Source organism: Athene noctua, chromosome 4 (genome assembly GCF_965140245.1).
Source record: "Athene noctua chromosome 4, bAthNoc1.hap1.1, whole genome shotgun sequence".
Classification (NCBI taxonomy): Eukaryota; Metazoa; Chordata; class Aves; order Strigiformes; family Strigidae; genus Athene; species Athene noctua.
Window position 1 is genome coordinate 65,627,237 of NC_134040.1, and position 26,628 is coordinate 65,653,864.

At 39.1% G+C, this 26,628-nt stretch overlaps 1 protein-coding gene across 1 annotated transcript in view; it reads right to left on the reverse strand.

Annotated features, from left to right (window-relative positions):
• Nucleotides 1-26,628, reverse strand: part of TNKS (tankyrase) — a 143,217-nt gene that overhangs the window by 48,961 nt on the left and 67,628 nt on the right. The window contains exons 4-5 of the mRNA XM_074905608.1: nucleotides 17,489-17,525; nucleotides 16,566-16,641 (exon numbers count right to left, since the gene is read on the reverse strand). Of these exons, the coding sequence (XP_074761709.1) occupies nucleotides 16,566-16,641; nucleotides 17,489-17,525 (113 nt within the window). The remainder of the gene's footprint in view (nucleotides 1-16,565; nucleotides 16,642-17,488; nucleotides 17,526-26,628) is intronic.

Here is a 26,628-nt window from a genome sequence, read left to right on the forward strand (position 1 = left end):
AATTTATACTAAAGCAGGTATCTTTGCCTGCAGTCTTTTTGAAAATGTGTTGCCTGGGAATACAAGAAATGCATTTTTTAGATTAAAAGAACGTACATACAGCTATTTTCATTGAGCTTTAGGTATTTCCACACTGCTTGGTTACCAACAGCTGATTTGATGATCCCTGTTCAAGGTCAGCTGCCTTAGACTTGCTGTCCCCTCTTCACCTGCATCAAACAAAAGGGCCCCCAAGGAATTGCCAGAGCTGCAGGCTGCTGAGCTGCTTCTACTGAAATCAGAAAATTGGTTTCAACAAATTGTCCACAGGCAACACAGGAGTGGCTGGCTTCAAGCACCATCATTTCCCTTCCTATCTTGCTAAAGACTCTTCAGCAACTCTTAGATGGTAATACTGTCACAGCCTCAGACCCCATTTTATAGGAAACTTTAAGCTGAGGGATGTTACAGAAGGATCTTATGTCATTAGTTATCTACATGATCAATAACAGCTGCAGGAACTACTAAAAAACTTGAAAGTGCCCATTCTTGCTTTCTGCTACCAAAATCTGTATATAATGCATATTAAAATATTAATCTATGTGTTTCTCTCATTCTCAAATTGTCATCCTGAAGGCTATTAAAATCAACAGACAACAATCTTCTGATCACATAAATGATGCTTCATCATATACCTAATTTACAACACTATACAGTGATTTAGAATTATCATAATTTAATTTCATCTTCCACAGGAAGGGCATTCTCACAACAGACAGGCAACAGATTTTGAGAGTCAGCTCTGGCCTTGAAGTATTATGGCTACTCTCACATTCAGAAGGTCCCCACATGGATATGCATCAGTAAGGGTGGCTCTTACACAGACAGACAAACAAGTATAACTTGGCAGAAAATAACCAAGACACTTGTTAACTTGCTGTTAACTCTTCTACACTACTGACAGGATGTCAAATAAAAAGGAGGGGGAAGAAAGAATTTCAGAATGTTTCATGTAGACTTTAAAATATGGGACTTTATCTTGTCTAAAATTATCTTCAGTTTTGGTAGATTTGGAAATTGCATGTATGCAGTAAACTCCCATCTAACTTTTGTCAAACAAAACCTTCATTCTAATTAGATCATACTGCCTGTCTCCACAGTAGCAATAAAAACACTATCTTAAACTTTTCTAGTTTGTCTTGCAAGATCCCTTCAAAACAGTGTTTCACCTCCTCTGAATTAAGGGTAGAGAGGTTTCTGATCACAGAAGGGACCTTTGTTTCATGGTTTTGCATAAAACTGTTTTGAAAGATGTCCTGACTCCTGGCAAGATGGCTATTTGAATTTGACATACTAAGGAAAAACTTTTCTGAGCAGGCAAACAACTCTCTCTTCACTGGGTTAGAATTTATGATAGACTCTTTCTTTCCAATTGCCATTGTCTGCGTCTGCTTGATGCTGCTCTCTTACAGACCTCTCTAATATGAACTGCATCAGTCATGAGTGTACATCAGGAAGACATTCCAGATGCGAGTGGAATACCTCCTGTCACCACTTTATCATTCTGATTAACGGGGTAAGAAAACAAGTTGCAACAACATCACAATCTTGAAGAGACGTTCCTGAACTTTTCCACTGAGGAAATGATCACGCTTTTCCCTTGCTGCTCAATACCAACTTGCATTCAGCGTGCCCATCTTACACCTTCATTTTTAGACTCAGTTGTAGGTTTTCTTGGAGAAAAATCTCTCACTGACATTTGTTTGTATGATGCCAAGACTGGATGTATCATCATGTAAAAAAAATTCCTTCTAGTAACACATAGTTGAATAACACAAAATAATTCTTTTATATTCATGCTACAGTGCTCTTGTACACTAGGTACTACAGACATAAAAGTTCCTAACCTCAGCTAGAAAATGATGCCCTTAATGAGCAGGAAAGGAGCTGTACTTCTGTTCATCAGCTATCTGGCTTATCAGCTTCAGCCACCCAAACTGTGTAACTTCCTTGGTCACTTTACAGCAGTGCTAAGTTATTTAATTTAATGGTCGATAATTATGCTTTAGGGACAAACTTACAGATGCTGCCCCAAGAAAACAAGTTCTGTCAGACTGCTGACTGTAGATGAGCTAGCTGCAGCAAGATTAAATTCTAGAGATAATAAGCTCAGGGATGAAGAGCTTAAACTACTTTTCTTATGTAAAAAAAGCAAAAAAACACCCTAAAAAATAATTCATAAGGACACGGATTACAAAATGCATAAGGAAGGCATTTCTCACTGCACTGTGTTTCCAGTGGTCATTTAACTGCTTCATCTTCAGAACACAGCCAGTAGTACTTAATTGGATTGCTGAACAGGACAGACTTAGTATAGTAAAATTGAGAAAAACATCACATTACAAATTTCACATAGTGCTTTCTAACAGCTAACGACAGGGAAAACGAACTGAACAGCTCACCAATTCAGAATCTGCAAGTCATGCAGTATCTTAATTTAGAGCTCTGGCATATCAGATGATCTCTTTGAAGAAAAAAAAAAAATCCACTGTTTTGAGCTGTAAACCAGTGAGGACAAAACCAGCTTGATTTCACATACATGTTAGTGCTAGGGCAGAGCATCACTGGGTAAGAATGAGGATTACGTGAAGTAAGAGAGAAATGCTTGCATTCCTTCTCATTCTGTCACTTGGCAGAAGGAGAACAAAGAAGTAGTCTGCATTAAAAAGAAATTCTTCCTTGCAACTGAATACCTTTCAGAAATGTGTTCAGGTATTGTACCACCTGGGTTATGGTATAAAGCCCAGAGCAAGTCAGGGATGAGGAATGGCATACCTCCTAGAAGTATTTAGAAATGTGTACCAGCTACAAAGCATCACTTTGTGGATCACAGATTGAAGGAACATTCCTCTCTGTATTCAACTACACAGAAACCACAGCTGGAATGTTATTTTCAAATTACTGCTGGACACGACTAGGCAGATGTTCAAAAACTGGAGAAAAAGATAAGAATCTATAATAGAGGTGAAATGGAAAGAATTAATAAAATGGCTGGAGAGTTAAAAAGCACAGGACAAGTAGAATAAAAACACTGCAAATACAGAATAAGCCCTCATCAGGAAGAGGTTTACTTGAGTGACAGACCAGGACTCTTCCACTCCTAATCTCCAGTGAGTATTCAAATATGCTCCTTCTCAGAGGCCTGTAACGTCCAAACTACTAAATGTTTCTTTAGTAGATCTGACCTTTAAGAGACAATACAAATTTCTGACTGTACCTCTGAACTTCCAAGACTGTGTGACAAGGCTTGGTATCACTTCTACACATTAACACAGTGACCCTGTTGTACTGCAAGTTGGGCTAAGTGTTGACAAATGAGGGGCAGGGGATATAGGAGAGAAGAGCTTTTTCACTCACAGAGATGACTGGGGTAGGGAAGGGAGGAAAAGGTGACAAACATCATCTTGCACAGGGGTAGGCAAAGAAATAACAAGTGTCTCTGTCTCTTAGAGGTTAAAAAGAAGAACAGGAAATGAGTGCTTTCACTTTTCTGCTCAGGAACTCCTCCTGTTAGCATAGAAACAGTGCCACCACAGAGAAGGTAGGTATGTAGAGGCAAACACTGTATGCCCAAAAGCAGAAGAGGATAAAGGGCAAAGATACCTTTCCTGACAGAGAAAACATGCAAGCACTGCAGGACCACACAACAAAAGGAAGTTTCATCTGTAGAGGCAGGCTTAAGATGGATGTTTGAAGATGACCATATAAAAAAGCCTTATTAAATCCCAGAAGAAAAACCCAGTCCCCCTGCCCAGCATGTTTCTCCAGACAACAACACTTGACTTTCAAAATGATGGAGATTATTATCTTTGACACTAGGAAGGCAGATCCTTAATTCATGTAGATAGCTCTGAAAAACATTCTCTTAACAGTAGCTATATAGAAAAAAAGTAACTCAAATTTATTACTTCAGAGAAAAGGAAACAAAGTCAAACCTGAAGAAGCATCATTGCCTGGCAGAAAAAGAGTTAAAGGCCAGAAATAAAAGAGACTGTGAGGCAGAAGGCAACCACCATCTTTGGAATGAACTTTAAAAGCAAAGATCAGTATGATCCACAGGAAAAAGCAGGAATGGCAAAGGAATAAAAGGGATCTCAGCCCCTCAAATATTAATTAGGAAGCTCAGTTCCCTAACAGCTTCATACTAAGTTGCTGCTATTACTTTCAAACACTGACTTAGAAGCAGAGACTAAAAGGGATTTCCTTTTGGTAAAGGGCTGGGAGAGACACTTAAATCTTTAAATGGGACCACCACCTTTACCTTTGATCTTAGGATTTCACAAGAAGCAGGTCGTATAAATGGGACACTAGTGATCCTCAACCTCTTCCTAAAGCAGAAATAAAATGCAACATGTCCCCTTGCCTCCAAAACTCTTCTGTACTTGCATGTACCTTAACTTACTACCCATTTCGTACAACAGTTCCACAGAGGATGTGCCAGAAAAGCAGAGCAATAACCCTCACAAACCCATGGTATTCTCAGAAAACTGTTCCTTACAGAAATGTCTTCCATTTCTACATGTAAATGTTGAAGGTTTGGGGATGGAACCGTAATATGACAAAGAAATTCTGGAGTTTCTACCATGAAGCAGCATTTGCAGTTTTTTCAGATTGAGAAGCACAGAACAGATCTCTGGTGGAGCTCAATGACACGGGGAGATGGACTTTGAGGTGGATTATCAGAGAAGCAGAGGAGTACACACTGTTTCTTTGGTGATAGATGCTGGCAGCTGAGGGAGCAGTGGCTTGCTGAGATACATAAAGTTGAAATGACAGTAAAGACCCACTCTCTTCTCCTAAGGGAATGCTGCTAATGTTATTTAACACTGAAAGGAGATGTATACTGACTTGAAAGACATGGCAGAACACTACACCAGGAATACTTACAGTATCATCATGTCCAGGATGGCCATTTTTGTTGTTTCTTTTCATCACCTGGAATCTGTCAGAAATGCAAGTCAAAAATGGACAAGTCTGAGGTGAGGCACTGAGGCATGACTGGCTCTTGCTCAGCCAAACGCAAGAAGAAACTGCCCCTGCAACGTTATTAACTGAAGACATCAGAGGGTATTCAAACCTCTAGTATCCAAGGAGCAGGTGGCAACGCCTGCCAGCTAGAGAACAAACCCATCTGGGCTGGTGGACTGAGCATGCAGGCATGCAGGATTTTGTCATGCCAACAGCTGGAACTTTTATTTGGTAAATCACACGCTAGGAGCTGTAATTCAGGTTTAGTTCATGGGGAAGAACAGATGCTACTGCTGCTGATCTGAGCAGTGGGGTACAAATAGCCAAGTTTCTGCAGAGTTTTTGAAAGCATCTTAGTGCCAGCCAGCACAATCTGCAACCCAAGTCTCAACCTGTCAATCTTGTCAAATAGCAAGCTGCAAATGCTTATCACTCCAGGGAAGTAGGATGAGACAACTTTCTGTCCTCTTCCAGCACAAATACATACATTTTTATCTGTCCTGTCAGCCAGTGTCAGAAGCTACAGAAAGCTGTTATTTAATTATTTACTTAGGCTGCTGCTCCCTCTTTTAAATGAAATATTTTGGTGTTGCTCTGGCAGCACAAACAAGTGTTAACAGGAGGCTCCCCTCCAAACAGCCATGCCAGATGACCGGGGAAGGCCTGCACACAACAATATGAAGACGATGCACAGTGGAACATCAGAGAACCAAAACTCTACCGTTTTTTGCTGTTTCAGTCTCTTCTCTTTTTCCACTTGCTATCAAAATATTTTTCCTACTACAGTTAACTAAGAATCTTTTATTACCTTTTCTTTTTATATCTCTCATTATTTTTACCACTCCTCCCACTTTGTCTATATATATTTACTTTGCTTCTCCTCCTTCCCCTTCCAACTAGGAACTTTCCAGGCTCCAGTGCATAAGCTTTTCACATTATTAAGAAAAAAGAGAAGCTTCTCAGAATATATTAATTTGACTGTTCCCTCTGATAACGTAACTCTCAAACTCATTTTATTAAAAGTGGGATCAGAATGAACTCTGTTAAGAACAATGCATGCAAACTGACTTCATTTCAACTCCAGTGCTCAGTGCTAAATAAATATTTATGCCTTATAGTTTGGAATGAAATTAAAGCATAAAATAGAAAATAATTCACAAAATTAAATATAAAAATGCTCTTTTTGCATTACAGTGATAATTTGCAAATTTTAGAATTTAATGCCTTTATAATAGTCAAGTAGACTTCACTGTTCCTTTGAAGAAGAGCCTTGCAAAATACAGGAAAAAAGGCAGATAATTTATCCTTTTAGTATGTTTCAAATTGAAAAGTTATGGTTATTACAATATGAATATTCTAAAGAATTTAATCTGTAAGAAATAAGGCTCTTTTATAAGTAGAAGTATATTTCATCACTTAGAAAAGACTAATCAAATAACTTCAATTTTCTTGTTCATCGATGGTACATCCATCAATTACAACGTTCTATTTTGGCATTTTCATTCCCTTTTATTGTTCATCTGCTGCCTTCTCAGTCAATTTACACAACAGTTTTAGAAATGGTTATGTAAATACACCTCTCCTTGCACCTACATATTTGTAGTTCTTCTCCTTTAGAACTAAACTGATCACTCTAAATTATCCATACAACCTATGAAGTCAACGATGCAGTTGTATTAGCAAGTCTACCTGATGTGCTGGGAGAAATCAGAGGCATCAAGGGCAGAAAGCAGAAGGGCTCTGGGTGACTTAACAGGTGAAATGTCTGGATGCTATCGATGATTGTCCTACAGCCAAGTCAGCTAGGGAGGCTGCAGGAGTAAAATGCAAGTACTTGAACTGGTACAAGTGACACCTGGTGCAAAACCATGCAGTAGAAGTTGCTCTTTAACAACTTAATTAACAGGGGAAATGTGTGCTAAAATAATCCAGCATGACTGCACTAACCTTCAGAAGGTGGAGCTATGAAAAAATTGTGAAGATTTTTTAACAATAAGCTAAAAGTGGTAGCTAAGAAAATTAAGTCCTTACAGACAGCATAAAGACTGCTAATGGATACAACACCAGAAATGCTGTGCTAACACACACCTATTAGGAAGGGCTTGATAAAGTGAAAGAAGCCAGCGTGACTAACAGCAAACCAAAAGGAATCACTGGAATTAGAATACATCGTTCAAAAAGCTGAATTTACAAGCTGAAGAAAATCATAAGGACCATAAACTCCAGCGGATTAAAGGTAAAAATACAATTAGACAGGCAAAAGCAGTTTAAGCAGTGACTAGTGAAAGGAATTCAGACCAGCCATAAATCCTTTTCCAACCCATCAGGAGCATAAAATCCGCCAACCAGCCCAGTGGGGCAAGGTGATGCTAGGGCAAGAAGACGTTGTGCAACTAAAGAAACTCTTTGCATGGTATACTTCTTGGAAGAAACACGTAATTCTCATACCAGAACCCTGGCAAGTGAGCATGCATGTATTTGGGAACACGGTGAAACTTGGCAAAGGATCTGTTTGAAGCTAAATTAAGCATAAAAGAGGTAATGATAACCATAATCAAAATGAACATCAACAAATTGCCAGGACAGGACCACATTCATCCAAAAGAGCACTGGAGAATGAAACAGGTGAATTACTAGAGGTATGTGATCTTCAGTTAAGATTATCTTGGTACATAAAGACCCGGAAGTTGCAAACCAATCATTAAAACATGTTTTGGGGAACTATAGGCCTGTAATCTTGATGTCTGTACCAGGAAAAACACAATACAGTAACATCCAGAATTAGTGGATACCTGGATAAACATCATCTGCTTGGAAAGAATCAAAATAGTGTTCAGGGAAGTTCTACCTTTAAAACACTTGGAGTTTTCTGAAGCGGTCAATAAGCATGTGTATAAGGGTAATCAACAGATACCATCTACTCAACAAGTTTTTAACTGAATCCTCACCAGTGGTTTTTAAGGAAGATGATGTTAGGTCCTGAGACAGCTGCATGATGGCATGCAGAGATGGGAAACAGAGTGTACAACTAAATGATAGGTCTAACAGAGGGAGGCCACAAAGTACTCTAATCGCACCAAAAAAAGTGAAAAACAACAAGAAAGCAGAATGGTTTACTTCTCAGTACCTCTCACGCTCACATGCAGGGATTTTGAGAGGGAAATGACACCAAGGATAGAAATGGCACCTATAGTATTCACTACAGTCAACCATGTACAGAAATCAAATACATATGGTCCATGGACTGAACTGCTACATTTCAACTCAAACATAACCTCAGCAAGCTCTGTGGAGGAAAGGACTCACTCTCAAGATCACAGTAGAAGAAACATCACCATTACTTGCCTGGTAATGTTACCATTACTGATGCTCTGTAAGCTGACGGAGTCAAATCCAGACCACAGCATTTAGTTAATGTGCATAAAATATTAAAAGGCAGCTCTGCTCAAATCTGCCAGTCTGACTTGTTTCCTCTTGATAGTAGATGCATAATAGTGTAAGGCAAGAAATCACGCCCTGTACAAAGCTAATCATCAAGGGGAAACAGTTCAAGCATAAAAAACCCCCCACATCTTTAACATATTTGAAGGTTTCCTGAAGAGCACGTTGATTAACACCTAACACATGAGATTTCCTGATTTTTAGAGAACAATACAGAAAGAGTAACTACAAAGTAAACAATTGCTTTCCAGCCCTTTAAGTGCATTATTTCTATGTATGGACATGACAGACTACACTTCAAATAATTTCTGAAGAAAATGAAAACAGGTGGAAGGATACTCACTGAAACTTTTTGGGGAAAATATATAAGAACTCATAAAAACAGCTTAGAGCAGGCAGATCAGTTCTATGTTTTATACAAAAGGTATCATCTATGGCTAGAGAGGGTCTTAAATGACACCAGGTATAGAAATTAAGCCAAGTCACCTGTACAAAGCCAGAGGCGGGATTCTCGTGTTATCCAGTTTGACCATGCTTGGCTCATGAAATAAGATAGGATCACAGCATAAGAAGGAGCATAACTAGTCACTATTTCTGACATGCATGAATCCTGGGAACATCTTTTTAAACAAACAAAATGGTGTTTTAAAGGCAAAATCCAGATGTGGTAATTTTTAAATGTTCTTTTTATATGTGTACTGCATTGGGCACTTCTGCCCCAGGCATTACGGCGGTTGCTTTGTAACCTTTTTGTAATGTGGAAAATGTCACCTTTTATACAGTGCTCCATTACCTAAATCCAGGAAGGACCCTTAATTTTGTGTACAGACTTTGATTTAAAATAACTCAATTAAAAATAACTCAATTACAGAGAAGTATAGCTATAACTGAAAAGAGTACAAAAATGTCTGCATCCAATCTACAGTACTTACTTTCACCACTGAGGCTCATGTTCATATTGGGAAAAGATGCTTAGAAGGACTGCAGTCCATCTTCTTCCCTCCATCAGCCCTCTTAATTAATGCATACACAGGGATAGGTTCTAAGGTTGTGTAAGGTTCATCTAAATCAAAGTTGGGAGTATGTACCACACAATTACATTACTGTGGGTCACCGAGGTATCGCAGAATAACCAAGGTTGGAAGCGAGCTCTGGAGTCCAAGCCCCAGCTACCCTTTTCCTCTCAGTTTACTCAGGTACTGTGAATGACTTTATATCTGAGGTGGGATAATAGAATATGCATGTCAGTTGCCATGGAGCAGATGGCATCTGAGGACAAGTTCTCCCCATGACTGTGTGCATGCCCATACCTAATACGGGTCACTGGTAAGGCTGCAGAAGAGCACAACCAATTGTAGCATTGCAGAACACATTGCAGTCACCGGACACAGTGAACAAGGATCTTAAATCCCCAATTTTTAAAACAGTAAGCTCTCAGAATAATATTTTTCCTTTCAACTGAAATAGATGTGCTCTCCATCCTCACTCAATCCCAAGAAAATCAGCTTGCAGAAATAGGGGAGGGCGGGTTCACATCTTCCCCTAGGCAAGCACATTACCTAGCTGTATCTTTGACATATACAAGTACACACAGCTAGATATGTAAGTGTATATGAAAATACATGTGAATATATATAGGCATATATATACACCTATATACTTTAAATTTTTGTAATATACATATCAATACACACATTCATACTCCTAGATACCCCTTTGACACATACACTTTTCACAAAACACATCCAAGATTAGTATCAACAAAGACTACAGTGTTTAGAAGCCATCCGTCAGGGTCAACTTTATGCATGAAAACATCTGCTAACAGAGTGCAATGTTATTGCTTACTACAGTTCCAAAAAGCTGTAATCACACATCATGAAACTTCTGGCTAATCTTTTCAGAACCACAAATGAATAGCCCAAAATCTGCACATCTCTCACCCACAGAAGTGGTTTTATAGTACTTCATCAAAACCAGACTGACATTTTATGCTAGTCACCAGCAAGTGAGCAGATTTGGCAAGGGCCTGTTTAGCCAGTTACTCTATTTTGGATTTACTGCATGTCTTTTTTTTTCCAAAATAAACCGACATTTTCTATTTCAACATTTTTTAAAATGTATTTAATGTTTACTTTATTAGACTATCAAGGAGAAAGCAGTTGTTCTGAACCAAGAATACAATCTGGTTTCAATGTACGATTCCTTTGTTCCTTTCCTCTGCACAAGTTATTTTTTGTTGTAGATAAGCCTTAAGACTAGAGACTTTTGATATATCTACAAATAACACAAACAATGTATACCAACAGAAAAAAACTCATAAAATTTAGGGGAAGAGAAAATGTAAATTGTGACGCTAAATAATATATTACATGTGATTAAAAAAACCCAAACACGTAGAGTACATGACAAAAAACCCCAACGTGTAGAGATTCAAATGTACCCTCAGGTATGACAAAGCCTTGCCTCAGGTATCTGCTCACAAGTCTTTTGCTCAAATATGCAGCTTTTATCTATAGAAAAGTGTGTATTTCCACAACATTTAAACAACACTTTTTATTATATGTGAAATAATTTATTCTAAAAGATGTTCTATATTAATCTGAATATAATCTGTATGTCATAAATTCATAGAACAAACAGACCTATAGGTTTGTGGTATCAGTTTTCATCTTTATTACTTTAGCACAAGAAAAATGCTCACAATTGTAAAGGTTTATAGTGTCACTAGCACACATTTTGTTCACAAGTCTTGCAATACATGGCATTTTTCTTCAACCTCCAGCTCCTACAGCCTAGATGATTATAAGAGAATCTAAACCTCTGCTCAAGTGTGTAGATTTAATATCTGTAAAGAAAAAGCTTGTGAAAACATGGATCGATTGTTCCATACAGACTCAGAAATTGGAAGGCATACCAATTTTCTTTTGAACTGCAGGATTTTTCATTAAAATGGTGGAGAACAACCAGAATTCTGCACAGGGGCTGGCAAATCCACTTACCAGGAGCAAACTGGAGACTCCCTGGTAATAGGAGACATAACTTACCTGATCTTGTTAGAATTCAATTTCTATTTATCAGCCCTTTGTTTACAGGCTAATCGAGGCTGATCTGTCAATGGAGAGAAAGCAGCAGAGGAAGAGAAGGAATCTGCAACCCCATCCAACAGAACATTACTTGGTATCGGAGACGTCCCATAGCAGGTGCTGAGGGGCACTCTGTCCCTTCCACAAAACTTACACATACAAGACCTTGTGCAGTGCTTGCTTCAGGCCAAGGATGCTGGTACTCTGCACCACACTGCAGACCCTCTCAGATTTGGATTTCTTACATTTGTACTCTGCATCCATTAACCTGGCTGATGCCGTGTGCAAGAAAAATAATGTCTGTATGGCAGGAAGGAATGGGCTGAAGAAACAGCCTCAATCAAACCCAAGAGGCAAGTACGTCTCCTATGACTCAAAGTTTAATGCAAGGGCCTGCTACTGGTATTCTTGAGCCAGGGTTATTTACATCTGGTTTGGAAAGGCATAACAACAAAGGCATCGGAGAGGCATGATACCTAGTATTAAGAACTGGTACTGGGAGCTGTTAAGCACTGAAAACTCAGAATAAACAAAGAAAGGGGCACTAGGAGCTAGAAGACTATAGTGAAATAAAATGAAGTAGGATCATGTGCATGCTAGAAATGGCCTTTTAGTAAATAATTGTCTCTTATTTTTTCCCCATGAGATCACTGCCTCATCCACAGTGCCAGGGAATAACAGAGGTGCGTTGTTTGCAGGCTCCCTGGTTCCCTTGTTGCGGAAATATCTACGTTTCTAGTTTCTAAGCAGAGAGGCAGGGAGGGAACGTGCAGGAAGAAAAACAATGTAGCTGTGGAGGAACTGCACCCCGTGCTGCCTTCTGGAAGCAATTCCTGCCTCATGCTGAATAAATACCTGAGACCAAGCTGTTCACAGGTAACTCTGATATTCTCTACTTTTCATATGGTTCATACAAAATGTAAAATACAAAACACAGATGCAACAGATCAATGGAAACTATACTTTCAAACAATGAAGCATGCATTTTATTTTACAGAAAAAATAACTGTTTTGTGCTCTAAAGAGCTTAAAAACTCAGATATTTCTCTACTTCAAATGAAATGAACCTTAAAAAAAGGAGCAAAATAAACTGGTACTCCAGACCAGAGAGTTGGGGTTCCCTTGCACAAAGAGAAGGTTTTATTTAACTGACACCCAAGTACTTCAGTGACAGCATGATCGGAGTATGAGTAACGTAGTACAGGAGCAGGACATTAAATACCACCAAAAATCCAACTTCAAAACAAAAACTAACCTCCCATTGCTAATAGCTACCAGGTCAGCTGGATTCAGTTTACTTGGGACAGCTGTCAAGCGATGTAGGAAGTCTGCCTTGTAGAGAAGAATTCTCATCTGAATTGCTAAAACCAATGCTTCCCCATTAGCTCAGATAATTTTGTGTTTTAAAAATGGAGGCAACATCAATTTCTTCCTGAAACACCTTTCAAGTGTCCGCAACAGCTTTCCAAAGGAAATGAGAGGACTACGGATGGCTTCAACTCAACCTGCAACCATGATACATTCTATTTTGGGCCTCTCTCTTGCCACTAAATACCGGATTAGGTAAACCATGACTATTGTTACAAGTCAGAAATCCAGCTCTCAATGACAAAATAATATAGCTTTAGCTTCCAGAAGCAGACAGGAATCCTGTAAAAAAAAAAAAATCCAAAACAAAGCAAGACTCAATGGCATGAAAAAATGACTAGTGTATTTCACTCCAGGCATTGCTTTTTAAAAAGCAAATAGGACAGTTTCAAGAAAAAAACCAACAACCCACAGTTCTTCTGAAATTTTACCCTTGCACAACACTCATTTGCAAACACTGTACCGTATAGCTCTGCACATGTGCCCTCATATATATTCAACAGGCACATAAAGCCAATACTTATTCAAAAATATACCATTACCTAGTTCAATGAAATAGTTGTTTCTCTGAGATATTACTGTTGATTTTCCTTCATCACCAAAACAAAAACGCATAAATTACTTAGATCGTCAGTATGCAGGAATGCTTTAGCTCGTGAATAAAATTGCTCTTTATTTTGCACATAATCCTTCATTTTTCACTCCAGAAAGAACTGCAAGAGTAGTAACATAGAATGAATTCCCTCTTCAGGCAACAGCTGAAGAGCTTCAGTAATGGGAACATTTCTACAATGGTCATAATCTATCTAAACTGTGACTTGGAGAGTAAGAAGCAAGTTCAGTTTTCACTCCTATTCAGTGTTTCACCTCTATGCTAAATAAACAGATGGAGCAATGGTTATCAGCACCAGCTGTAACTGTTTTAGCAGCATGGACTCCTATCCAGTAGGAATCAGATTCTGGATATCAATACTTTTCAAAAAGGCTGCAAGGCTACAGAATGCAGTAAGTCTTTGCTATTTCCAACCTGAGTTGGTTTCAAAACAGTGAGCTACTGTTGGCATTTTCCACCCCTTTTATCTGTTCTATGAAGCACAACCTCTCAGAAGATCTGGTGTTTGGGAAATCCAGGAACTCCAGATGTTAGCATGCATGGGACACAGAAGAGATCCCTGGAAAAAGAAACCCAAAAAACCCAACCAAAAATACCGTCCATACAGCAGTGAAATAAGCAATATTGTCATTAATATTACTCTATTCTGCCAATCAATTCTGGTGCACTGGGTGTTAGATGACAACTTCTGGAAAGTCACAGCCAATAACATGAAAAAAACACTACCATCACCTCCTATACAGAAAAAATAATCACTCATGCAGTACTGGGACTCAAATTTCTCACCTACAAAGCTAAATGTTTCCCTTATCAGAGTAGTGCTGGACATCTCAGAAATGTACAAAGCCAAGGAATGCACAAAGTGGAGAAACGTGCACACGAGAGTTTGTGGGTATGTCTGTACTGCAGAGTAAGCGTGATGCTGAGAATCTCAGGCCACTCTGCAGAGCCTGCACTTCCTGGTCCTGACAGCCGCAGTAAGCCTGTGGCCTTACACTGTGATAAGTTTGAGGCTTGAAAACTCATGAGATCTGCAAAAAATAACTACAAAAAGCAGCATGGAATGCAAAAAAACAACTTCCAAAATGGACAAATTCTCAGCTAGCGTAAATCAGCATAGGTCAACTGGAGGCAGCTACACCAGCAGAGACTTTCATTTACAAAAAAGCTGTGCTGTAGGCTGAAAAGTTCATTTAATTTTCAGCAGAGCTTAGAATGATTAAACCCCAAGTGATCTTACACTAGTACAGGATCTGAAATCTTTGCTTTACAAACGAAATACTTAACAGTTATATAGCACACTTGCTACAGAGAATTACTTCACCTTATACAGTCTGTACACATACGGTGAGGAAAAAAAATAGATCTGGTAGACATCATTAAAATAAAAGCTAATTAATATCAATGGGAAGGCATCTTAAAAGGGTTTTTAATACCAGTGTGTTTACCAGCAACTAAAACACGCAAACAAATTATCAAAGTGTCCATACCGATTAGCTTTAACCGCACTGTGCTTTCTGAGCTTTGGACATAAATTTTCAAACTAATTCAGAGGCTGCAATAATACATAAATATTTTCTGCTAGCTTAACATGAATTTTAAAAGCTTCTTTTATTTTTGATATTCTAGATAACACATCTGCAAGGATTTACTCCTCTCCATATTGACAGAAATCACAATTCTGCCTTTGGCTTTAAATCAATAGTGATAGGGACTCAACTATTCAGTATATCACTGCTGTATATCACCATGCTTAATTATAACAACACAGTGCACTATTAATACCTAAATACAATCTCACTTGAATGGTAAAGTCCTAGAAAAAGAAAATGGAAATGAAGAACTATAAGCAATGTGTTTAAACTTAAAATATCAGGAGTATTTCATCAGTTCTGACACAGCTGAACAAAATAAAGCCCTTGTTCATTTGCTTGTCCTCAGATCATAAAATGAATTGTTTTCAAAACCTGTAAGATTCATTAACTTTCAATTAGTGATAAATGTAACCAAGCAAAAAATGGCTGGGTTTTCTTTCACATAGTAGGTATTGTAGGCATTACAACTGAGAAAGTATTTAAAAATATGTATTAAAAATAGGAATATTTTCACAATGGAGCTACATTTTTTATAATCTGCAACATGTCTTTTAGTGAAAAGGCAGCATAGACTGGCCTATCTCCATTGATTTCAGCGGAACTGGGCCATTCCACAACAGCTCCAGAATGGGCAGAGGTTTATACTATGCTTCAACACACCCCACCAAAAATAAAGAAAACTATAAAGGGAAACACTCCCATGCTTTTCTCTCCATGAGTGACATGTACTGTTACACGTGAGAGACATTTTTAAGAGATGCAGATTAAGAACATTCTGGTACACAGTAAAAAAAAAAACAAAAAACAACAACCAAAAAAAAAACCAAACCCACCAAAAAACCCTCAACATTTGTAAATCCAACAGTCTAGACAGACCATCATCTTGATGTCTGAAACATCAAAAAATCATAGGATCTACTTCTCACTCCTTATGTTCTTCCCTCCTCCACTTTCAGCCTAATCCTTAATTTAACTCATTCAAACATCCCTGCCAGAGAAAGTCAAAACAATAATATCAAATTTAAGAAAATGCAGAAGGTGTTAAGCGTATCAATACAGTGCCAGTGTAGGTGGCAGGTCATTAGAAGCCAAGCTGAATATCAACCACGTTACCCAGACAATGTTCAAATAACAACTTTCCTCCCTTAGTTATTTTATTCATCTGCAACAGTATATTTTGTTTTTCTTTTAAAAGGTCTCAAGGTTTCACTTTACATGTACGCCACAGTCTGACATTTAAAAGACAAGACACACAAAATCTATGTCCGCTGACTGTTGATCTGTCACAACTGCCAGTATCAAGTACAGCATCATTTAATTTTATGGTGGAAAGACATGAAAGGTGTGTGTGTGCCCATCCGTCCCCCCCGCCTCCCCCTTGGTTTTCATATCTATGCTTCATAGTATGGTGAAATTAGCCTTTCTTGAATAACAGAAATACAAAGCCAGTATTACCTTACGTCCATCACTTGCATGGCAGTTCACATTTAAAGGAGTCAATAAAGCCATCAGTTTTTCTTCATTACCACTCCTGTAAATAGAGAGGAGGGGATTATGGAAAGGGGGGAAAAAAATAAAGACAGAGCTCTTTGCAAAACATTTGCTAAAGAGCTGGATATCAAAGTATAGTCTATTGAAATTCGTACTCTGCCAGTGAGAATGTCAGATAGCTAAAGGATCTTCTGAACATTTCAAAATCAAGGGTAAATACAGAAAAGACAATTAAATTTGCAGTTAAGTGTATTACAAAAGATCGTGCAAAAACACCTCCTCTTACATTTCCTTTATCTAATTTTACAGATCCTCTGAAAGCCATTTGCTGAATGAAACATGCTGAATTAAATACATTTTCATAGCATATGGCCCATAACATCTGAAGCAACTACATACCAATATCCAGAAATTTTTTAGAAGGGTTAACAGTCTATATAAAATAATCTTGCACTGTCGGAAGGATGAAAGCATCTTTGGAATACATGAGTGAACTTTACACCTTTTGTATAGGCTTCCTTATGCTCTGTTCTGATAAAGCCTGTTTTGAAATTATATCCTAAGGTAGCAGTAAAAACCAAAAGAAAAATGCCGATATTTAAATTCCCCCTAGAAAGAACAGTCACAAAATGATAAAGAGGATTTAAGCAGCTTAAAGCAAAAACTCAATATTAACCTTATAACCACCATAGTGGGGGATTTCAATTACATAAACAGGCTTTTCCATTTGTACCAGACTGTAAAGTCTGAAGAGATTTATGCTAATGAAGTGGTTTGTTTGCATCATTTCATGGAGAGGCAAATGACAAAACAGTAATGTTTTAAAAATCCCTTTTCCTCTCCGATTCCACCCCCAAAATATGCTTTATATTCTCAGCGGCACTCACCTAGCAGCTTCCAGGAGTTCGTCCTTCTTGTATTCACCTAAATGATTGCAAAATATCATGCTGTTAGCATTTGGCAGAAGACAGATTAAGAAATGCAGTAGGAAGCAAATACAGAATTAAAACAGAGGAGAGGAGAAAAAAGCCCACACCCCGCTGGGTGATGGAGCTGTGACGTTAGCCAGCTTGTGGAGGCAGCATCACCAGTACCTTGGAGACGGGCAGCAAATTGACGCATCTTCTTGTCCAATCCTCAGATGGAAAGGCTTTCTTCAGACGACCAATGACTGTGAAATCTTGTGTCCAGAAACACAGTCCCGCTGATAACAGCATGTCAGCTGAAGACAATGTCCCCACCCCCTGCCCTATTCAGTATGTCACATTATACTTGGGAAGCATAATAAATTCCGAGACAAAAGCAAGGCAGTGCGGCTTTTTAAAAGGTACAAATTAGCAATCTCCAAAGCTCTCACCTACCTATTTGAACAGTAATATTAGTCTTCACCAAGTTCTTCAGAAGAGCAGCACTTACTTTAAAAATTCCAATTATTATCTCATCAGTCACTTTCCAAGAAAATGTCTTTGAAATTAAAAGCATAGGCAAAAGAGCACGAACTCTCCAAGACATTTTGTTACAGAACTCTGAGATTAGAGATAATAATGAGTAATGTTAGAGTTGTATTTATATTTGAAATTCTGAGTTACAACAGACAACTCAGGAAGGTTGTTGCATCACAGGATTAAAATTGCATGTGGCTATCTTAAAAAGAGCACAGAACAAGATGACCTGTGGAAGTAAGACAGCATTCGACAAAACTGAATCGTGATGATATTGTATAATACAAATGTAAGGGAATTTCAGTTCAGAAGTTAGAAAAATATTTGGGTATCCTAAAAGCTGAAAGACGCAGGGCTTGAAAAACATACATACACCACTTGCCAGAGAATTAAAGCCTCTAACCACAACGTTACAGGAAAACCAGGAAGATGAAGCTGTCCCACAAGAAAAAAAAAACACCTTTGTGCTGCCTCCTACATGTATTTGTAATGAGCCTCCAGTGAAACTCTCATTACAGTTGAGAAAAGTCACCTGGCCATGGGAAATGCCAGATCAGACTGACGTAAACTGGAGGATTCCTCCAGAAACAACATCCCTCAACAAAGAAGTTCTCTAGGCTGCGGGAGGAGAGTTAGAGTCCTCATCCATCACAAACAGCTTGGTACTTCTCCCATCAGAGCTCCTCCAGTTATCAGCAGGGGGGACAAGAATGACAACACCACCAGCTCTCTCCAGGGCCTTAAGGAGGGAGCCCTGTTTAGTTCAGCACCCTGCCTTCACCCAAGAGTAAGGAGGAAGAGGGCTAGTATACACAACCATGCACCTCCCACCCCCCTGGCTGCAGCTGTGGAATTCTTAAGGCAGTATCTGCATCTCCTCATACTGGCCAATCTTCCTTTCACAAGTGTGTTTAATTATTTTCTGAAACATATTGAGCTTTGGGAATTCACAACAACCTGCAGCAAGGAGTTCCACCATGCGTTTGCCTCTCACATGACTGGTCTCTTAAGAGAGTGGTTCTGTGTTGCCGAATCCCAGCGACAGAGCACATGACTCAACGCAAAGTTGAAGAACTGAAACTGGTATTTCAGATACAGACCATGAATGTTATTTGAGCTTTTGGAATAATTTCTATGTCTGTCTTAATGAAAACTTGATCATGAAACAAGTAAAATGACACAAAAATATGACTGCCTTTGTCTTGCTGCTACTCTCCAATTTCATCAGAGGGGGTTCCTGTCCACCACAGGCAATTGCCTTTTCAAGCCATGGTACATGTTCCTTCTTTTTTATTTTAATGAAGATAAAATACCAGGCACAGTTGTGAGTGTTTCAAATCAATGGTGAGTGAAAAGCTCTGGCCAGCATGTGAGGAGGGAAAAGACAGACACTTTATTACTACTGCATTACTCATGCAACAATCCCAAACAGCTGGATTTCCTGTAGGAGAGTTATTGGCCTGTATTATATCAACACTTTAGGGACCTAATCAGATTAAAAGACCTGTTTGCACATTCTTGTTTGGCAGTGCATCTAGCAGTCCCAACCAGGCTTTTGAATACTATTAGGTTAGACAAGTATAACATTTTTCCTTCATGCTCAGTAAGTTGGTACTTTAAAAACACAAAGCCCTGTCCTCAAGTACCTTGATTTCCAAAAGCATTACTGACAAACAGAAATGGAAGGCTGTGGTTTCTTGATTTAGAATGTCCCACGGTATACCTAAGTAAATCAGTTACTTCTACTAAGTGGTACTTTTTAAAAAGGGTATTTACAGATACTTTTGAAATTCATACAAGCAGTTCTTGAAACTTGTCACAACTCCCTTATACTGATGTGGATTAAGAAAACATTATCTTGTCATTAGCTAACTTCACTACTCTCAAAGAGCCATCATATTTTGCAAAGCAACACCTAAAATTATCAGGCCCTTACAGCACACCATCAGGTTTAGTAAAAAAATGCTGTGTTCCACAGGGCTCTGCTCTCCCGGCTAGGAACAGGACGAAGAGGAACTCCTTGGCCACTCAAGCCAACAGCTGGTGGGATGCCCCTGAACCAAGAGAGGGCTGGCTGATGGCATTTGGGAGAAATAGGTGGCACTGCCCACTGGACCGGCTGCTGCTGGCACAGGCTGCATTCCCACCAGAGGGCTCTGCCAACACAGCTAAAGCTGCTTGGCTACGAAGTGTATCCAAGGCCATCCTGCAGCATTTGGCCACAGCTGCCTAATAAAATATTCATTTACAAAGCATCTGAAAACAAACCATGCATGCTTGTGGCATAGACCAATTTCAAGTTCTGAGCTGAAGTACAGGAATACAGACCATCAGCCTCACATAATACATCTGTTCGAAGAATGTCAAACTGTTTGACTTGAACCAAGCTAATAACATCACTTAAAAAGCTCCTTTGGGCAGGTTGGGATTTATAGTTTTGCAAAAGGGCATCTGCAGTACAAAGTGCAGGTAACAGCCTGAATTACTCTTCCAAATCTCTTCACAGTTGCCAGCTTTGAGAGAAAAACATCCTTCCAATCACAGTGTCCATACAAAGGACTTTTGGCAGCAATATTTTGAATAGCACAAAGCTTGTCTGCAAGAGGTGTGAAAGTTAGCACTGTCAGACCTTGCCACAGAAAACCAAAACCGAAATACAAGGCTGCAAACAACTTTCATCTATTTGATATCTGGCCCTTCCACCATATCTCAGTTCAACCTGTCCTCTGTGTTTCATGGCAAGCCCAAACAACACATGGCCACACCACCAGACATATCCTGCCACACTAGGTAGGTGAGATCTTGCCAGGTGTGCCTCTCTTCTCGGTACAAGGGAGCCCAAGAGAAACAGCCCAGAAAGGCTGCTGCTTCTTGGTCCAGAAGCCCACAATGACAGCATTAGATTTGCTCACCTCCACATGCTGGGAAGCCCAGATAGTCAGCCTGGGAACTTCTAAAGGCAAGGTCAGAAAGGGTGTGAAATGGCGAGAAGTGAGCACTATACTAAAGCAGTGCCCCTGTTCCTATATTGTCAGACAAAAACTGGTAGGTAAGCAGAAACTGCTCAGTGCGTGGGGTTCACTGCATGTGATCAAGTTCATTGCTGAGAGCTCTCTCAGCATCCTTTAAACCATCAAGTTCTCTACTTGCTCCCAATTCCTGATCACACCACTACTGCTCCATTTATGCTGGAACTAGGTGGTCACCACTGGTAACCACAGATAATCAGTGTTTCAAAACACAGCTACCATCAGACAGCTAACTAGCCCTATCTCTGTCCCCTCCCTGGAGAAAGCCAATTACCTCTGATCAGCTGCTGAGAACTAGAGCGACCATGGCTCCCCATGCTATGCAGCCACTGCTGTACCTGGCCCTAGCTGTATTCTGTGGTAGCTGATTAGCAGCAAATGCTTATTATCAGACATCAGTGGCTGCTTGCACCCAGCGGTTAAGCAGATAAGTAGCTGGAAGACCAGTTGAGATCTCACTGGAAGACAGGAGACCTTGCCTTGCACTGAGACAACGTGCTGATCAGCAGCCACTTTGAATCCAACCGCAGCAGACGAAAGTACAGGAGAGTGCCGTACTGCACTACAAACATACACACACACGTGCAGGAATATTGTATTTGGGAGAATAAAAAAGACAGGGGTGCACCAACAGTGACAGGCTGAAGTCTTTATGGGCTCCTAATTCATTCCTTTCATTTGTGCTTTCTAGCTTAATGATAAAATCTGCAGCCAGAAAAGCAGACCAGCCTGTTGCAGCTAGTCTTCACAAGCCCTCCTCTATCATCAACCTATTTCTTCCTGCTTCCCATCTTCAGGGTGCTATTTTCCTATTTTTGTGGTTATTAGTGCCACATTATGTGGTGTTACACTGAGTCATGCTGCAAATTTAAGTGCAGCATAAAACAATTCCATTATTAAAGAGTTACAAGGAATAATCAGTCAATCCACTTCTAGCTTTAACTCACTAGCAACCTTTGAATCTTAAACTTACTAGATGAGTCTGTGAAATATGACCATCATATATGCATGCATTCAAGACAAAAGCAAAATCCCAAATTCTGGAAAAAATAATGTAATGAATCAACCCTACAGTGTACTTTATAGACAAACAACCTTATTTCACTCTTTCCCATAAGTGTAGAAATTTCATCTTAATAGTGCAAGCTGAAAAAACAATCTGAATGCATGGCATAAACCAACAGTGCTTTCTCAATGCATCTACACTAAGAAGCAAGGTGAATTGCAGGCTCGCTCTCTCAATCTCTTCCCTCCCCCTGGTAGCTAATATAGAAACTAGCCAGGGCCAACATGTCAACCTGGACAAAGTAGTTGTGTTATCATACTATCATGTGTCAGTTTTCCACAGTAAGAACAACTCCCTAAAAACTGATGTTATACATATTAAACCAAGCCATTATTATCCAACATAATGACAGAAAATAATGGGGGGAAAAAATGGATGAAAATATTTGACCAAACTGGAAAAGAGGATGAACAAGCTCCACATCATATAGAATCACAGTTACAAATTTAAATCCCCAGATTACCAATAAACAGTGAAAAATTTTATAGTAGCCAACAGTACCTTGCTTCTGAGATACATGACAAAAGGATGTGGGCCTGATGAATGTGTAACTGTGGCAGGCTGAGGAGAGAAGATTAATTAATATTACAGAAAGGTTGAGGTTGAAAAGGCCACTGGAGGTCCTCTCATCCAACCCTTCTACTCAAGAAGGGCCACCTAGAGCAGCCTGCCCAGGACTGCATCGAGGAGGCTTCTGAATTTCTCCAAGGATCGACTCCACAACCTCTCTGGGCAACCTGTGACTGTGCTTGGTCGCACTGAGCTTGACTCATTAACTTTCAGGACCTCCTGTTTCGTCCTTAGCAGCTGCAGGCCTAGCAGCCCTGGAAATCAGGAGTGAAATCTTGCTCCATTAGAAAACACAGCAGCTCTACATTTGACTTCAACCATGTGCAGACTACAGCTTGTTATTGGCTGCCTACCCTGAAAACCTGAACTAGCACTTTTGAAAGTACATGTCCCACACAAAGATTGACAAGAAATTTGTGAACAGCCTCGATGATATTTTTCAAATAAGTATTTGCGTATTATCCAAGTAAGTATTCACAATTATCCAGCAGCACAGTGGTCATGGGCTCTCCAGCACAGCAGTAGAGACAACAGGTATCTGAACATCTTTTTCCTCATTTAAGTGTTTCTGGTGCTTTTCCAACCAGGTACTCTACTAGCACAGGAATGCATGAAGCTGATGGGAAAACAGCATCAGAGTCCTGATGCAGCTGAGGGGCCGAGAACTTTTTTTCCATCAAAATTTGTTACTTCATCCAGCTCAGACCATGGCTACCCAAATGGATCCCTCAGAATTAACAGCATGGGCAAAATGGTGCACAGAGGGGAGGGGAAATGGAGTCTGCATTTGAGCTGGCATCGCTACAAAGAAAGTAATCTATGGACCAGAATCCAAACAGATTCTAGCAAAGTAGTAAGCACAGTAGAAATAAACTAAAATATACCTTGTCTCTGAACTGCCAAGATTTCATAGATCTATGAGTAAGCAATGAGCTCACATCCACATATGCCATCCTTCTTAAATCCACTGCGATCTTTGGAGTAATATTTAAGTATTTAAACAAATATTCAAGTTATAGTCAGAGCAGGAGGCTTTTAGTGCTTATGACAGACTACTAGGGGTTTTTTTTGGAGGGGGGGTGTTTTGGTTTTGTGGTTTGTTTGGGTTTTTTTTAAACACCATTTTTCTAGCAAACTCATATTTTATTTTCAATGTGGCTACTTTTGGAAGGGTCCAATCATGCCATTAAAATACTCATCAAGTCATTCTTCCCCATTTAACTCTTCTTATAAGTAAAGCACCAGGTGAGACTAAAATACAGAGTTAAATCAGAGCAAGGTATCTGTACCATCCAAAAACCACAAGGCTGTGGGAATAACTGCCTGACACAGAAAAAAAAAAAAAAAAAAAAGAAAAAAAAAAGATATATGTTGAAATAATATCCTTTGGGAAAAGGCATTTATAACTAAGAAGTACAAGATACACATGAGAAGGGATAGAAACAAAAGTAATAATTTCAGATTTTATTACTATATTACCTTACTTGTAGTACCTCACTTGTTAAGGTTAATTTCTTTATACTTCTTGCACTTCTTCACTCAGCTGTTTCTCTCAAGTAAATAGGTTGATTTTATAAGCTGTCTAATAGGCTTGACCAGGAACACAGCAAGACCTAAATTTTAAGCTCTTGTCACAGATGAAAAGCACCAAAGCAACCCTACAAGGGTGGCAAAAAAGCAACTCGGGAGATAATGTCTTCAAGTCGCAGACAAGGGGGAATGTTACCAAGGAGGAAAGGTTTGGTACCTTGACTCTGCCTATTCTGTTGAAGGTAAGCCAGGAACTGTGCATGTGGATTCAAATTAGCCATTTGTAATAGAAATTTAAAATTTGAAAATGGCTCAGCTAATAATGAAGTGCCTTTAGGGACATGTTTTAAAAGGGGGTGTGAACTAAAGAAATATGCAAACATCATTTGGTTTTGGCCACAACTGTACCAAACCACTGAGCTAGCAGCATCCTACCTGGAATAACTTTCAGTTAGGCGGACAGAGCTCGAATCTAGAGCATTTCTGATTTAATCTTCTAGAACAGAAAGCTGGATCTCTAAGGCCTGGCAGGAAGCAGCATTTTGGGAAATCTGCAGCTTTGCAAAGTGCAGAATGGCAAATACTCTGCTAGGGTCTTAAGTAATGGAAGAGGTTCTTTTCTATTGAGCCATCAATTCAAAGCACATCTACATAAGCATACATAAGACGCAGTGATTATTAAATGCCATCTTCATATCCAAGTATAAATTGTATGTATCGTATAGGTTTTGATGACCAAGAAGGATTAAGGAGGCATATCAAAATGGGTCTTCAGTGCATGTGCAATTATAGCACCATTAAGTTTACATTTGGCACATATTTCTGTTTCTCAGAGGAGTTCTTTTCAGTGGTGCTGACCTATTTGTTAAAAAATGCTGTCAGATTTCCGTCACCATACAGTGGGAGGAAGATGAAAACGTCCTTTTATCAGAGAGTTTCAAATTTCTTAACTCCTAAATCATAAGATACAAAGATGAAGCTAAGTCAATCACAGCAGTCAAACAGGAATCTTCCTGAATGTGCAGAGAAAGGACACAACACACTGCACAGCAAGACCATATAATAAATTTTAAAAAACCCAACAATGCAACAGGGCAACAAAAAACCCCAAAGCCACATAATCACCTTACCTTCAACAATGCTACCATACATACCCTACAATATAATTTCTTCCAAAATAATAAATCTGACAAATGTTCTAAAACTCATTCTCTTCAGTGTACCTGTACAAGTAGTTTCATTTTCTTCATATTGGTGCATAATACTTGTATAAAAAAATGATGTGTGCATCATGTTTATTCAAATGGTGAAAAAACTTATTATTTTCATTACAATTATGCTATTTCAGAGTGCTGTACTTTTCTTGAAAACACACCACCACTCATATGTGTCATATCTTCAGATTGAAAGGGGAAAGAAAATTGCAGAATTTCAAGAGACTGGGCAGAAAATCCAAACCTGCAATTCAAAACACATTGGTAAGAGGGGAAAAACTGAAGGGGTTGAAGCTCATCTTTTCATCAAAGTTCAATGCTCATGAGATCTTGTGAAATACACATGGAAAAGGGAATTTGACTGGTTTTATCCAAAGCTGTTGAGCCTTCCCCATCACTCACCCCTCCATGCCTAATGGAAGGGCAACACTCCAATGGCTCTCCCTCTTTACTTACTGTATTAATTCCAGTTATCAGCAAAAAGAAACCCCCACTGTAATTCCCACTATTCCAGCCATACTCCATATTAGTAACTAATAAACTGTGCTATTCCACTTTTCCAGCAATATCTCTTTCTCGTTTCTGTAACATGTCTGTATATGTATTTTCTCTCTGGGACTTCTAGGAAATCTTTCTAGAGGAAGACAAAGGACTCTTTGTCAAAGATTTGAGTACAGTAGAGGTAGATAGATAGCCAAGTAGTATATCCAGAACTGAGCAGGAGAAATAAGCTGCTTTCATACTAGTGCATCCTTTTCAAAAGTCAGCTCCCTCCCTTGCCCTTTCAAACAACCTCCTCAAACAAGCAAATTATTTTATCCTGCAGAATATTCTCTAATGAGAAACCACAGAAATGCTTGCTTATAATTGACACAAATCATGGAATAAAACCAGAAAGAAAAAGGTATATACAACCCTCAGGAAAGCCATAACCTATAAAAGCAAGCTCCAAAATTATGCTCCATCATCTAATCTTTCTCTGAGAACTTTGCACTGAACGTGAGCAGATTAAATTTTGCAGTCTCTCCGATTTTCCCACTGTAGATAAAACATGCTAGAAAGCTGGGGACACTGTGTCTGAAAATCTATAGCTGGATTAAAAACTGAAGCATTTACTTTAACTAAATAATCTATACTCTCTTAGATACAGAAAACATGACTGATTTTGTACTAACA